General features: G+C 42.3%; 1 protein-coding gene across 6 annotated transcripts in view; it reads right to left on the bottom strand.

Moving 5' to 3' along the window:
• Nucleotides 1–453: 453 nt before the first annotated feature.
• LOC123515030 (solute carrier family 23 member 2-like) overlaps nt 454–14503 on the bottom strand; it is a 53448-nt gene continuing 39398 nt past the window's right edge. For 5 of the 6 annotated variants that reach the window (XM_045273404.1, XM_045273408.1, XM_045273403.1 and 2 more), the window contains 5 exons: nt 3471–3610; nt 2443–2682; nt 1673–1805; nt 1257–1356; nt 454–867 (listed from right to left, as the gene is read on the bottom strand). In XM_045273404.1, coding sequence (XP_045129339.1) covers nt 783–867; nt 1257–1356; nt 1673–1805; nt 2443–2682; nt 3471–3610 — 698 coding nt within the window. In that variant the 3' untranslated portion in view covers nt 454–782. The remainder of the gene's footprint in view (nt 868–1256; nt 1357–1672; nt 1806–2442; nt 2683–3470; nt 3611–14503) is intronic. The other variant, XM_045273405.1, reaches the window with a different exon arrangement.

Genomic DNA, 14503 nt, shown 5'->3' with positions numbered 1-14503 from the left:
GTGAAATCCTTTGTTTTACGTCACATCAATTATGGAATTACTATCCGGGGGATGACAAGTGGTGAACATTTCTGTCATATGCAGAAACTTTAAAATTCTGCAGCAAGAGTCGCTTATGGAGGATTAACCAAATTTGATCATATAAGACCGTTTCGCAAGGAACTGCAAAAATTAATTCTACAAAAGAAATATATCTTGGAATAATGTATATTTTGAAACAATTATATTAAAACCTTTGAATTCACTTTATCCCTTCCTAGAGATCAGAGAAATAACATTAAATGTACTAACTTAAATCTACTAAAAAGTTAATAGAAAAATATCTGTCAAACAATTGATTTCTGGTTTAATCTGTTTGCATGCTAATGTACGCTGCTTTATTTTTATACATACATTCTTAATATTTTTTTTTTTTCATCTCTAGGTAATTTTTTAATGAAATACAAAAGCCAAATCTTTTAACGTCTCATTTATATACTTTCGTAAGGTACATGTACTTTATCTAATCTTTTATATTCTATTGATCTTGTATTTTAGTGTTATCTAATATAGTGTTATTATTGTAGTTTATTGGTTTACATTATTTTCAATATCAGTTCTAAGTCATTATATACTGGAAGACTTTAGATTATTGTTATTACAAGGATTGTTAAGAAAAGCCATTGTTCACAAAGGAATTAAACATCTAGTAGTCTCTCTCTCTCTCTCTCTCTCTCTCTCTCTCTCTCTCTCTCTCTCTCTCTCTCTCTCTTTCTCTCTCTCTCTGTTAAGATCACACTTCGTCATACTTGGTGTGAGAGGTTCGGCTTCCGCAGGTAGGTTGAGCAGACAGGCAGGAAGCGCATCCACGACAACCTGAAGGTATGACTAAGAAAATGTCAGCTGCATATAATTGGGAAGTGAAGCCATTGTATTCATAGTGATTCACCTGCTTCATGACTTATCCCTTAAATGAATAAAGACAATAAGAGAATAATAAGAAAATATAAGGAAGAAACATTACTTAAAATCAGCCTATTGAATGTGTGTATTACATTGCACTATAAATAAACGGTACTTGTTAAAGAAAATAAAAATAAAAAGTATCCTTTCATCATTAAACAAGTTAAACTATGTAGTGTTTGCAGCTCATGAGAAAAATGAGCAGGTCTTCAGGCACTGACTGCAGACCTGCTAATATGGAAGAATGAGAAAGAAGAAGAGTTGACTTTGAAAGGCAGGCAGCCTATGAGACCATCCTACCGTCTATCACCCACCTCTTAATCCAGGGAGTGATCCAGGGCAGGTTGTAACACTCCTCGTCAGAGTCTTCAGGAACCCTCTCCTCCTTCTTCAACCCTCGCTCTTCAGGCGTGCCTATACAAATATACCAACAGTCCTTACATCTGCTGTTCGTTCACAATGTGAACAGAAGTATAAAGAAAATAAACGCACATGTGAGGACCGGACGCTGGGTTTGAAATGTGCAAACCATGTGGTGATAATTAAAACGAGAAGGACTGAACAAAAATATCGAATTCTCAGTTGAAAGAAATTGAATCAGAGAAAGACCCTTGCCTTCCTCAAGTTTCAATCCACACTGCTCCTTTTCATTCACTGGATCCTCCCTTCATCTCCCTCTCCTTCCTATCTTTTTCTCTTCATTCTCCTCCCTTCAGCCTGGGACACTCACCAGAGATCGTGTTATCCAGGACGCAGCCCACCACACCGCCCACCATCATGGGTGTCAGCAGGAACACCCTCAGCACCTGGTCGAAGGCCGCCCAGCCCGTCCCTAACAGCGACTCTGGGTTGCGCGTCAACCACTGCCGCCAAACAATGCACAGTCGTTAGTCGGGCTTCGTTTTCGCTTTGCCTCAGTCACTACAGCAGCTTCTTGACACCATAACCACTAATAATGCTATAACACCTGTTACTTCATTAGAATAACTTTTGGCAATTCTACTTCACATAAACCATAGACACTGAAATTTTTTAAACTACCCAATCCCTCCCTCTGCTGGCTGTTATGTCTCTCTCAAATGATACTCTAAATTTGGTAAAGATTAAACAAAGAAAGAGACACGCTACAGCAACACGGTCTCGATGTTCATCCCTATGGCATTCCTCTTTGAACCTGTGGTGACACAGGACCACTAAGACATCCAGGTTTCCTCGGTTTACCTTTCCCAAGTTTCCCCAAGTGCTGTACATATTGACCAACATGAAGAAACGATGAACAGCTGGATGAGCTGAGCATCGCCGCAATGAAATTAAAAACCAGGCCTTTAGATTCATAAACAGGTGTGCTAGTCACTGCATTGCCCCACATAAACAATCATAGCATGCAGTCAAATGATTACTTTTGCTTCGTAAGTCCCCCCTGCGAATCAATGCGTCTAGGTCAGACGCATTATGAATACTTTACCTTTGGCATCTGTTTGTGTCTCTCTCTCAGCATACCTTAGGCAGAAGGAGACCGAAAAAGATGGAGAAGCCCAGAATGAAGAGGTTCCTTGAGGAAGAGAGGTCGACTTGCTGCAGGGATGAGAGGCCAATGGAGGTGATCATCGCAAACATAACGACCAAGACGCCCGCCATCACAGGCTCCGGGATGGTGACAAGGATGGCGCCGAACTTACCAACGAGGCCGGAGACAATGAGAATGACGCCGCTGATCTGCACCACGCGACGGCTGGCCACCTGAGAGAGAGAGAGAGAGAGAGAGAGAGAGAGAGAGAGAGAGAGAGAGGAGGGATGATAAAGCGAGGCAAGAGATTATATTTACACACACACATGCACACTCACAATGATAATAATGGTAATAATAATGATGATAATAATAATAGCAACAACAACAACAACAACAACAACAATGATGACAAAACAATAATGATGATAATACCAAGGTGATGGTCTTAGGCTGTCGTCCATCCAGGCGTTGATCTGACCTAGCGAAATTTAACCTCGCTGATCGGACAAGAATTATCACATTCAAACATTCAACGCGATATGGGTCACACACACGGTGGTACAGTGGTAGCACGCGACTCACAATCTCACAATCAAGAGAACTCAAGTTCAATTCTCGGGAGAGGTCAGAAGTGATTTGGGCAAGACTTCTATACAAGTGTGTGGCCCCTGATCACCTAGCAGTGAATAGGAACCTTGTGTAAGTCGGAAGTTGTGAACCGCCATTGGGTAGGAGAAACAAACTCTGAAACAAACAATTACACAAGGGGTGGCCTAATCACCCCGAGGCCTAGGTCACTATAGACTTATATGGATGGCGCTATAAATAGCAGCTGCGCATCGGGATGTCAGATGCCAACAGGGGAATTGTGTAGACTTAAGATATATGAGTGTCAGTATATAAGGATATATGTGTAGGTAGGGTATAATATGTAGAAGTTTCAGCTCTGTACTAGCTGCCAATCAAATACACCGAAATACTTTATTATTATTATCATCATTATTACACACACACACACCTTGGTGATGCTTATGACCCCAATATTTTGCGAGCAGGAGGTGGTCCCACTGCCAGTCCCGAGAAGCCCCGCCAGGAGGCAGCCCAAGCCTTCCACGAACACCCCTCGGTTAATGGCGCTGATGGGAGGCGAAGGAGCACCTGCAGGAGGAGGAGAAAGACGATATTGGTTTTCATTGTTTTACATAAATCGAGTAAAATTGTGAATAAAGGTGAATATGATATGAAAGATGGTGATGATAATCTTAGACATCAATTTTGTAAGAAATTCACTTACTAAACGTTAAGAAAATGTAGTTTCCACACTTTCCTCAAGTTTCCACACTTTCCTCATATGTTGGTTAAGAGAGGATCTGACAAAAGTCTTCGAGTGGTATAAAAGATATAGCAAGAGTGACATGAACAAAATCATGATCAGCGTCAGGACAATCAAATGCCTGGTTAAAGCTTGATAAAATGGATAAACAAAACAATTAGCTTTTAAAAAGTAAGAAGAGAAAGCATGTTATCATAAAGTAGTAAATAAATGTGACAAACTCGCTGATTAGATTGTTATTGCCGGGTCACCACGGAGTTTGAAAAGATTAGACCAATTTATGGACAAGAATGATTAATGAAATAAAAATAGGAGCTTGAAAAGATTTTGCGAATGTGTGGACGGTGATGATAGATGGAATAAGATAGCTAAACAGATTTATTGCAAAGACTGCAACGTGAAAGCATTATGACTTCTTGCAGCCTCCCTTATTCTTGAATGTCCTTATATTCTCAGGTTAATTAAATGAATATTGTATATACTGTACATAAGTATAATAGTCAAAGAGCAAGATGTCTGGTTGCCGGGGGTAGGGAGGAGCATAAGAGCCTTACCAATGAACAATAAAAGCAGAGAACAATGATAATCCCACAATACATCTAGTCGCTTTGTCTTGTCAGATTAAGTCTATTGTGTCCTTTGTGAGTACCTCGTGCTTTTAGCCAAAAGAAAGAGATAAATATTTTGAACCGTCCCTCTTAAATTAATTCAGGTCATAGGTATAGATGAAAATACAGTAGAGAGAGAGAGAGAGAGAGAGAGAGAGAGAGAGAGAGAGAGAGAGAGAGAGAGAGAGAGAGAGAGAGAGAGGATATTACAAAAATAGAAAGAAAATAAGTTGAGAAGCGTGTTTTTTCATAGGAAATGGCGGAGAGAGAGAGAGAGAGAGCAGCAGACTGGGCTTCCCTGTGCCGCGACCTGACCCACACCCCATGGGCCACTTTGCTACAGGGAGGAGCAGAGAGTGAAGCACTTGCACTCACCTCTCACCTTCTCGCCCTCCAGAGACGCCACGTCCCACACAGGGAATACACCACCAGATCGACGGATCAGCCATGGTTTGGCTACCGTTGCCGTGTTGCTGCCGAGGCCAAGTATGCTGCCTGGCTCCGCTACAAGAGGAACCCGACTCGGCGCAACAAGGACCTGCACAGGGCTGCATGCAGGAGGATGGTGGTAACCAGCAAGTGGGCCTTAAAAAAGTGGGAGGAAAGCCTGCGCCGGAAACTGTGTGGCACTGGCGTAGGAAACAAAACTTGGTGGTCTCTTGTTAAGGACAAACAAGGAACTGGCCACCAAGAATCCATCCCTCCCTCAGCAAGCAGGACGGTACTGTCGCCACCAGCAGTAAGGAGAGGGCACAGTTGCTGGCTTCCTTGTTTGCTGGAAAAATGAAGGTCGGGAATCCACAGCAGCCACCGCCTCAGCTGGTCCAGCAATGTGAGAAGACTGTCACCATGGTGGAGGTGACGCATCAGCAGGTGAAGCGATTATTGCGGGGGCTGGACACACAGAAAGCCACCGGCCCTGATGACATCAGCCCGCACCTGCTGAAGCGATGCTCCCAGGAACTGGCTGCCCCTCTCACCCAAGTCTTCACAACTTGTGTACGGGAAAACGTCTGGCCTTCAGTGTGGAAGGAGGCTCGAGTAGTTCCTGCACACAAAAAGCTCCAGGACGGACCCAAAAAACTACAGACCCATATCCCTGTTGTCAGTGGTGGGTAAAGTGTTTGAGAGGGTCGTGGCAGAGGTGGTGTGTAGACATCTCAAGGACAATGCCCTCCTCTCAGACCAACAGTTTGGGTTCAGACCTGGAAGGTCAACCTCCGACCTAATGATGCTTCTCACCAGGCATTGGCAGGACGCCCTCGACGACGGCAAGGACACTATAGTGGTTGCTTTGGACATAGCAGGAGCTTTTGATAAAGTATGGCACAACGGATTACTAGAAAAGCTTCGTGCTAAAGGCATCCAGGGTGGCTTGCTACGACTCTTGGGAAATTACCTGCAGGACAGAAGCCTCAAGGTGGTTGTCAACGGGCAAACATCTGAGTCCCTGCCTGTGGAGGCATCAGTGCCACAGGGTTCAATTCTTGGCCCACTCCTGTGGAATATCTACGTGGATGATCTTCTCCAGCTACTGCCAGGAGTCATGGCCTATGCTGATGACTGCACCCTCTCCTATACCTATCCACGCCAGGACAGTGGGCGGGCTGCTGAGGCCATCAATCAGCAGCTACGAGTGATAAAGGAGTGGGGTGCTCGATGGCAAGTGACATTCGCGCCGGAGAAGACACAAGCAATGGTTGTCTCTCGGTCCCCAGCCGCCATGGCAGCAATGGCAGGAAAGTTGTCTTTTGGCGCTGCTGCTCTCCCACTCCAAGATGACGTCAAGATACTTGGAGTGGAGGTGGATCGAGGGCTGAGGTTTGACAGGCATGTCAAAACCATTGCCAAGAAAGCCTCTCACAGGATCTCCGCTCTCAGAAGGATCGCCAGTTTCCTCGACAGGAAGGGAGACTGCTGCTGTACAAGGCACAGGTGCGGCCCCACCTTGAATACGCAGCTCTCTCCTGGATGTCCTGTGCCGCCACACACAGAAGGAGACTGGACAGCATCCAACGCCGCGCCATACGGCTAGTAGATGCTGCACTACCACCTCACCCAGAGCCTGAGCGTCCCCTTGATTCACTGGAACACCGCAGAGACGTGGCGGCGATCGTAGTGTTCCATAAGGCACAGGTGCAAAGAGTGCCACATCTGGCAGGGCTGCGTCATCCTCTAAGAGTCACCGCACGGAGCACGAGAACGGTGCTCAATGGTGGTGACGCCGTAGAGGTGCCGCGATCCCACGGGTGTCAGCATCAACGCACCTTCGCAGGACGCGTCTCCAGGATGTGGAACTTGTTCACGGCCGCGGTGCCTCACGTCCAGGAGATGAACACACACAGTGTCAAACTGATGGCACATAAGTGGAGACAGACACTGCCAACTCCTCTGACACTCTTTGTGACGTGACACTCAGTGTAGTGCAGTGCGTGAATAGTGCTAGTGAAGTGAAACGAATAGTGCTCCATTTACATGCTGACCATCTTGTATATTATCTATTTTTAAGTCTTGTAAATATTGTAGAGAAATAGATTGTAGTACCCTTAGAATAGGTAGCACACGACAGTGCGCCTTTGGGTACATGTTCCTTTGTATTAAGTTTTGTTTAAATAAAAAAAAAAAAAAGAGAGAGAGAGAGAGAGAGAGAGAGAGAGAGAGAGAGAGAGAGAGAGAGAGAGAGGTGAATGATTACGGGTTAACAATTGCGTTAGAGTGGTGGACACAATAGGTATGATAAAAAGAAGAAAATGTTGTGGAGCGAGGCCGCGGGAGGAGAGAAGGCATGAAGTTAACAAGATCAAAAGAGCAGTTGTCATAAAAATAACTGTCGCCAGCTCTGCGGCGACCGGTGTGTTCTCCTCTTATTTGTACCCTTTTAACCCACTCACACGGCCCCATGTATATATGGTTGGACATGCAAACCTTCTGAAGATATCAAGATGACGCTGAAGCAGTTTTGGACCGTATTACTAGCCTGGATTGTCTTGTGTTGGCTGTTTACCTGGTGTGGCTCCGTTACCAGATCGAGGAGGCGGGGCGGCAGCTGGATGGAGGCAGAATGTAAACAAACAAATCGGCATTACATATGGGAGAGACGAGCTACTGCAATTGTCAAGATGTAACAATTCGGCTTCGATCAGTGTGCCAGACGAAATTACGAAGCCGATCAGGAAGCGAGGACGACGTGGTGGGGTGAGAGCGAGGTGGAGAAGGCGCGGATCAAGGGTGCCAGTGCCAGCGGTGGTGTGTGGCAACGTCCGCAGCCTTAGAAATAAAATTGACGAACTTCATGGATTAACCAGGTGGGATTGTGTGTACAGAGAATCATCACTGATATGCCTTACCGAAACATGGCTCCAAGATAAAGACCCGGATTCCGATTTTGTGATAAATGGATTTACTTTATTTCGAGCAGATAGAACAGAAGAGTCTGGTAAATCATCTGGTGGTGGAGTGTGTGCATACGTCAATAATAGGTGGTGTACAGATGTCAAAGTGAATAGTAAGTATTGTGATGAAGATATCGAGTATCTCTCCCTAGCCCTAAGACCTTTTACCTTCCGAGGGAGTTTACTAAAGTAAGTGTCACTGTGGTTTACATCCCGCCTAGTGCCGACACTAGAGAAGCTGGGACGATCTTATATGACACAGTGTGTAAAATTGAAAATGAAAAACCAGATGCTCTCAATATTATCACCGGGGACTTTAACGAATGCCAGTTTGGAAAATACATACCTCATTATCAACAGTACATAGACTTTCCAACGAGAAACAACAAAATATTAGATCCATTCTTCTGTAATGTGAAAGAGAGCTATTCAGCAAGAAAACTTAAACCACTAGGGATATCAGATCATGACATGTGTCTTCTCACTCCTATATATAAACAAGTTTTGAAACGAACGAAACCAATTGAGAAAGAAATACATCAGTGGAGTAGCGAAGTGAGTGAAACATTTCTTGGTTGTATCGAATGTACATATTTCGAGGTATTGTTTGATACCGATGTTTCGGTTGATGAAAACGTTAATGTGTTTAATGCCTACCTAAATTTCTGTGTTGAGATGATTGTGCCTAAGAAAACTGTGAAATGTTATTCTAACAACAAACCTTGGGTGACGAAAGAGTTAAAAGAATTGTTAGGTAGGAAAAAGTATATTCATGCCAACAACAACAGAGTTATGTTAATAGGTATTCAAAACAAATTGATGATACCATCAGTACATGTAAAATTAATTATAAAAATAAAATAGAAAGTTTGCTTAAACAAAATGACTCTAAATCCGCCTGGAAGGGACTTAGACAGCTAACTGGTATAAATAAGAAATGTCCTGACAATGTAGTTGATAATCCGTCTGTTTTTAGTAATGAGCTTAACAACTTTTATGCTCGATTCGATAAACATAATTTTGAAAATGAACGATCGAATCTTGTAGCCTCATTGTATAATGTAAATAATACTTCTCCTATTGTAACCGTTAAGGATGTATTTAAGAGCTTACAAGCCATTAAACCTGGCAAATCTGCGGGACCAGACCGAATCACTGGAAGTTTATTGAAATTATGTAAAGAACCATTATCTCCTATTTTGTGTTTGTTCCAACAGTCAATACATAGTTGTAATATACCTGTAATTTTGAAAACAACTGAAATAATCCCTGTTTCAAATAAATCTTCACCTATTTGTAATAATAATTACCGACCTATAGCTTTAACTTCTATTATTATGAAATGTTTTGAGAAAATTGTTAAAACCTATTATGTCAACAGGTTAAGCAATATATTGATCCCTATCAATTTGCATATACTAGTAATCGATGTGTTGAGGATGCTGCCCTGTGCTTAACAGATTATGCCCTAAAATTTCTAGATAAACCTAACAAGCCTAGAACAAAACATTTTGTCAAGATACTTTTCGTGGACTTTTCGAGTGCATTTAACACCATACAGTCTCACATAATGATGAAGAAATTGATTAACATGAACGTAAACTCAAAAATTGTTTTATGGATTAACGAATTTTTAACAAACAGACCACAATATGTTAAATGTCTCGATACAAAATCAGAAGTCATAATCATAAACACAGGAGCTCCTCAAGAATGTGTGTTATCAACTATTTTATTTACACTGTACACTAGCGATTGTTGCTGCCAGGCCACTAATTCTCTTCTTTTTAAGTATGCTGATGACACTGCCCTTGTGAGTTTGTGTGTAAATAATGACAGTAGTTACAAGGAAGAAGTACAGCGTTTTAATACTTGGTGTAGTGAGCATTATCTAGAGCTTAACGTTATGAAAACAAAAGAAATGGTAGTAGACTACTTTCTCTATTCTCATTTTCATTCCAAAGCTGGATGTTGCGTCTATGTACGCAACGACTTAACTTGCTCTCGTGCCCACGCTCTTGAGTCTTCCGAATTTTCCATCTGGCTACGACTTAACAGTCACTCTCAAACTAAATTAATCTGTGCTGTTTATCTCTCCCCTAACTCTTCTGACTATAGTAATTTCTTCGACTACTTAACTTCTAAAGTGGAGCACATTCTGTCCCTCTACCCTTTCGCTGAGATTTCCATTCTTGGAGATTTCAATGTTCACCACCAGCTTTGGCTTTCCTCTCCCTTCACTGACCACCCTGGTGAACTAGCCTTCAACTTTGCTATCCTCCATGACCTAGAGCAACTGGTGCAACACCCTACTCGTATTCCTGACCGTCTTGGAGACACGCCCAACATTCTTGATCTCTTCCTCACCTCTAACCCTTCTGCTTATGCTGTCACCCTTTCATCTCCGTTGGGCTCCTCCGATCACAATCTCATTTCTGTATCTTGTCCTATTTTTCCAATCCCTCCGCAGGATCCCCAAAGCGAAGGTGCCTCTGGCGTTTTGCCTCTGCCAGTTGGGGGACCTGAGGAGGTATTATGCTGATTTTCCTGGAATGATTATTGCTTCCGTGTCAGAGACCCATCTCTTTGTGCTGAACGCATAACAGAGGTGTTAGTATCTGGCATGGAGGCGTACATTCCTCATTCTTTTCTCAACCTAAACCTTCTAAACCTTGGTTTAACTCAGCCTGTTCTCGTGCTATACATGATAGAGGTTGCCCACAAAAGGTACTTGAGCCTTCCATCTCCTGAATCTCATGCACTTTATATCTCTGCCCGGAATCATGCCAAGTCTGTTCTTCAACTTGCCAAACACTCTTTCATAAATAGGAAATGTCAAAATCTTTCAAACTCAAACTCTCCTCGTGACTTCTGGCATCTAGCCAAAAACATCTCAAATAACTTCACTTCTTCATCTTTCCTCCTTTATTTCATCCTGATGGCACCACTGCCATCTCTTCTGTCTCTAAAGCTGAACTCTTTTCTCAAACCTTTGCTCACAACTCCACCTTGGACGATTCTGGGCTTGTCCTCCTCTCCTCCTCCCTCTGACTATTTCATGTCTACAATCAAAATTCTTCGTAATGATGTTTTCCATGCCCTTGCTGGCCTAAACCCTCGGAAGGCTTATGGACCTGATGGGGTCCCTCCTATTGTTCTCAAAAACTGTGCTTCTGTGCTTGCACCTTGCCTGGCCAAACTCTTCCAACTTTGTCTATCGACTTCTACCTTTCCTTCCTGCTGGAAGTTCGCCTACATTCAGCCTGTTCCTAAAAGGGTGACCGTTCTAACCCCTCAAACTACCGTCCTATAGCTTTAATCTCTTGCTTGTCTAAAGTTTTTGAATCTATCCTGAATAGGAAGATTCTCAAACATCTGTCACTTCACAATCTTCTGTCTGATCGCCAGTATGGCTTCCGTCAAGGTCGCTCTACTGGTGATCTTCTGGCTTTCCTTACTGAGTCTTGGTCATCCTCTTTTAGAGATTTCGGTGAAACTTTTGCTGTTGCGTTAGACATATCAAAAGCTTTTGATAGAGTCTGGCATAAAGCTTTGATTTCAAAACTGCCCTCTTACGGCTTCTATCCTTCTCTCTGCAACTTTATCTCAAGTTTCCTTTCCGACCGCTCTATTGCTGCTGTGGTAGACGGCTACTGTTCTTCTCCTAAACCTATTAATAGTGGTGTTCCTCAGGGTTCTGTCCTGTCACCCACTCTCTTTCTATTATTCATTAATGACCTTCTTAACCAAACTTCTTGCCCTATCCACTCCTACGCTGATGATACCACCCTACATCTTTCCACGTTCTTTCAGAGACGTCCAACCCTTCAGGAAATTAACAGATCACGCGGGGACGCCACGGAACGCCTGACTTCCGATCTTTCTAAAATTTCCGATTGGGGCAGAGAAAATCTAGTAGTTTTCAATGCCTCAAAACTCAATTCCTCCATCTATCAACTCGACACAACCTTCCAGACAACTATCCCTCTTCTTCAATGACACTCAACTGTCTCCTCTTCCACAATGAATATCCTCGGTCTGTCCTTTGCTCATAATCTTAACTGGAAACTTCACATCTCATCTCTTGCTAAAACAGCTTCTATGAAGTTAGGTGTTCTGAGGCGTCTCCGCCAGTTTTCTCGCCCTCCAACTGCTTACTCTGTATAAGGGCCTTATCCGTCCCTGTATGGAGTACTCTTCGCATGTTTGGGGGTTCCAGTCACACAGCTTTGCTTGATAGGGTGGAATCGAAAGCTCTTCGTCTATAGTACATCACCAGTCACTCAGTCACCTCTGTACATAAATGGAGAGTTAGTTGAATCAGTCACAGAGTATAAGTATCTTGGTACAATTATTGATAATAAGTTCTGTTTTAATCAAAACGCAGAAGCATTATATAAAAAAAAATTAACTCTAGGATGTACTCTATGCGGAAGCTGAGCAAACTTAGAATTGACACCAGAACTGTTAACTTATTTTATTCTGCAATTATACAGTCTGTTTTGTCGTTCTCAATTACATGTTGGTATGGTAGTTGTAGTACAGAGGTGAAGGGAAAACTTACTAGGATAATTTGAAACTGTGTAAAATTGGGAGTAGAGAACAGCTCAAATTTAGCTGATATTTATAAGAAAAGTTCACTCCATAGATGTGAAGTAATCACCAGTGACCCTTCACATCCTCTCAACAGCAGCTATCAGTTATTGCCATCAGGTAAAAGGTTAAGGTCAATGAACTGTAGGACTTCCAGATATTGTAAATCTTTTGTGCCAGACAGCATTAGATCACTGAACGAAAGATAGCCATTTTTTATATACCAATATGACTGTATGCTGGAGGCCATTAAGTGTACTGGGTATAGCATGTATGTATGTATGAGTGTTATGCATTGTACTGTTTGATTGTTCATGATACTTTTAGCTGGAGTCACACAAAACAAATTTTTATGTATTATATACATGAACAAAGTATTATCTATCTATCTATCTATCTATCTAATTGTCTAGAAGGCTGTGTAGAGTTAATAGATGGAGAAATTGAATTTTTGAGGCATTAAACAAAACTGTTTTCTCTGTCCTTATCAGAAATTTTAGAGAGATCAGAAGTCAGGCGTTCTGTGGTGTCCCTGCGTGATCTGTTTTCTTGCTGAAGGGTTGGTCCTCTCTGAAAAGACGTGGAAGAGTATAGGGTGGTATCATCAGCGTAGGAGTGGAAAAGACAAATAGTTCAGTTTAGAAGATCATTGATGAACAATAGGAAGAGAGACAGAACCGTGAGGTTTGGGAAAAGAACAGGGGCTGTCAATCACAGCAGCAATAGAACGTTCAGAGAGGAAACATGAGATGAAATTGCAGAAAGGACAGAACCCGTAGGAGGCTAGTTTGGAGTAAAAGCTTTATGGCAGACTCTATCAAAAGCTTTTGATACGTCTAAAAGGCAGCAGCAAAATCGTCAATCATTCATACCTTTCACTGATAAATTCTGGGACTCCCTACCTGCTTCTGTATTTCCATCTTCCTACGACTTGACTTCTTTTAAGAGAGAGATGTCAAGAAATTTGACCCAGGCTTTTGGCTGATTCTTTCAGATCTTTTAGAGAAACTACAGTTCCAGTGGGACTTTTTTTCTAATATTTTGTTGCACTTGGCAGTTCTCCCTCTTGCGTAAAAAAAATTTAAAATCTCAAAAAGAGGATAACCTAGACTGAATAAAGAGAGCCAATTGGAAGATCGCTAGTATAGGGCGGCCTTGACGGAAGCCATACTATAGGATAGATTCCGATAAAAGATTGTGAAGTGATAGATATCTAAGAATATTCTTATTGAAGGTAGATTTAAAAGATTAAAGCTATAAAGCGATAGTTTGAGAGATTAGAACTGTCGCCCATTTTAAGAACAGACTGAATATAGGCAAACTTCCAGCAAGAAGGAAAGTTTGGCCAGGCAAGGTGCAAACACTGAAGCACACTTTTTAAGAACGATAGGTATAAATAAGAAAAATAAAAAAAAAGAGGATTTAATCCAGCTAGGGCATGGAAAACATCATTGCAAAGAATTATAATCGGAGACATGAATTAGTCAGGGGGAGAGGAGAGGGAGGAACAAGCCAAGAGTTTTTAGTAAGGATTTGAGAGAAGAGTTCAGCTTTAGAAACAGATGAGATGGCAGTAGTGCCACCAGGGTAAAAAATAAAGGAGGAAACGATGAAGTAAAGTTATAAGAGATTTTTTGGCCACATGCCAAAAGTTTAGAGAGAAGTTGGATTTCGAAAAATTTTGACATTTTCTATTAATAAAGAAGTGCTTGGCAAGTTGGAGAACAGACAGCATGAGATTCAAATGTTGGAAGGTTTAAGTAGCTTTTGTGGGCTTAAAACAAAGGAGTCACAATCGAGAATTAGGGCAGAGCAGTGTTATGAACAATAAACTTATCATGACTGAGGGGGAAGTTAAAGTAGCTACTGTACGTGACTCGACCATGACTGTGCCACTCAACATGCTGTGCGGGACTCGACCATAGTGTTGTTGTTTTCTGTTCCATTGTATTAATTTAGCGCCACGAACTTCACGTCAAACCCTCGACGCTCAGGCCACCAAAGAACGCGTTCTAAATAATCGGCGTCTTATTTTAGCTACCCTTAACGTTTTCTAGCGAAAGCTTTGGTTTTCAAGTCTATTCATGATTTGACGATTTATGTGATATATTCTTTTATGTAAGAG

Source organism: Portunus trituberculatus, chromosome 38 (assembly GCF_017591435.1).
Source record: "Portunus trituberculatus isolate SZX2019 chromosome 38, ASM1759143v1, whole genome shotgun sequence".
Taxonomy (NCBI): domain Eukaryota; kingdom Metazoa; phylum Arthropoda; class Malacostraca; order Decapoda; family Portunidae; genus Portunus; species Portunus trituberculatus.
The sequence above is the reverse complement of the archived record's forward strand: the minus strand, read 5'-3'. Positions and strand labels throughout refer to the sequence as shown.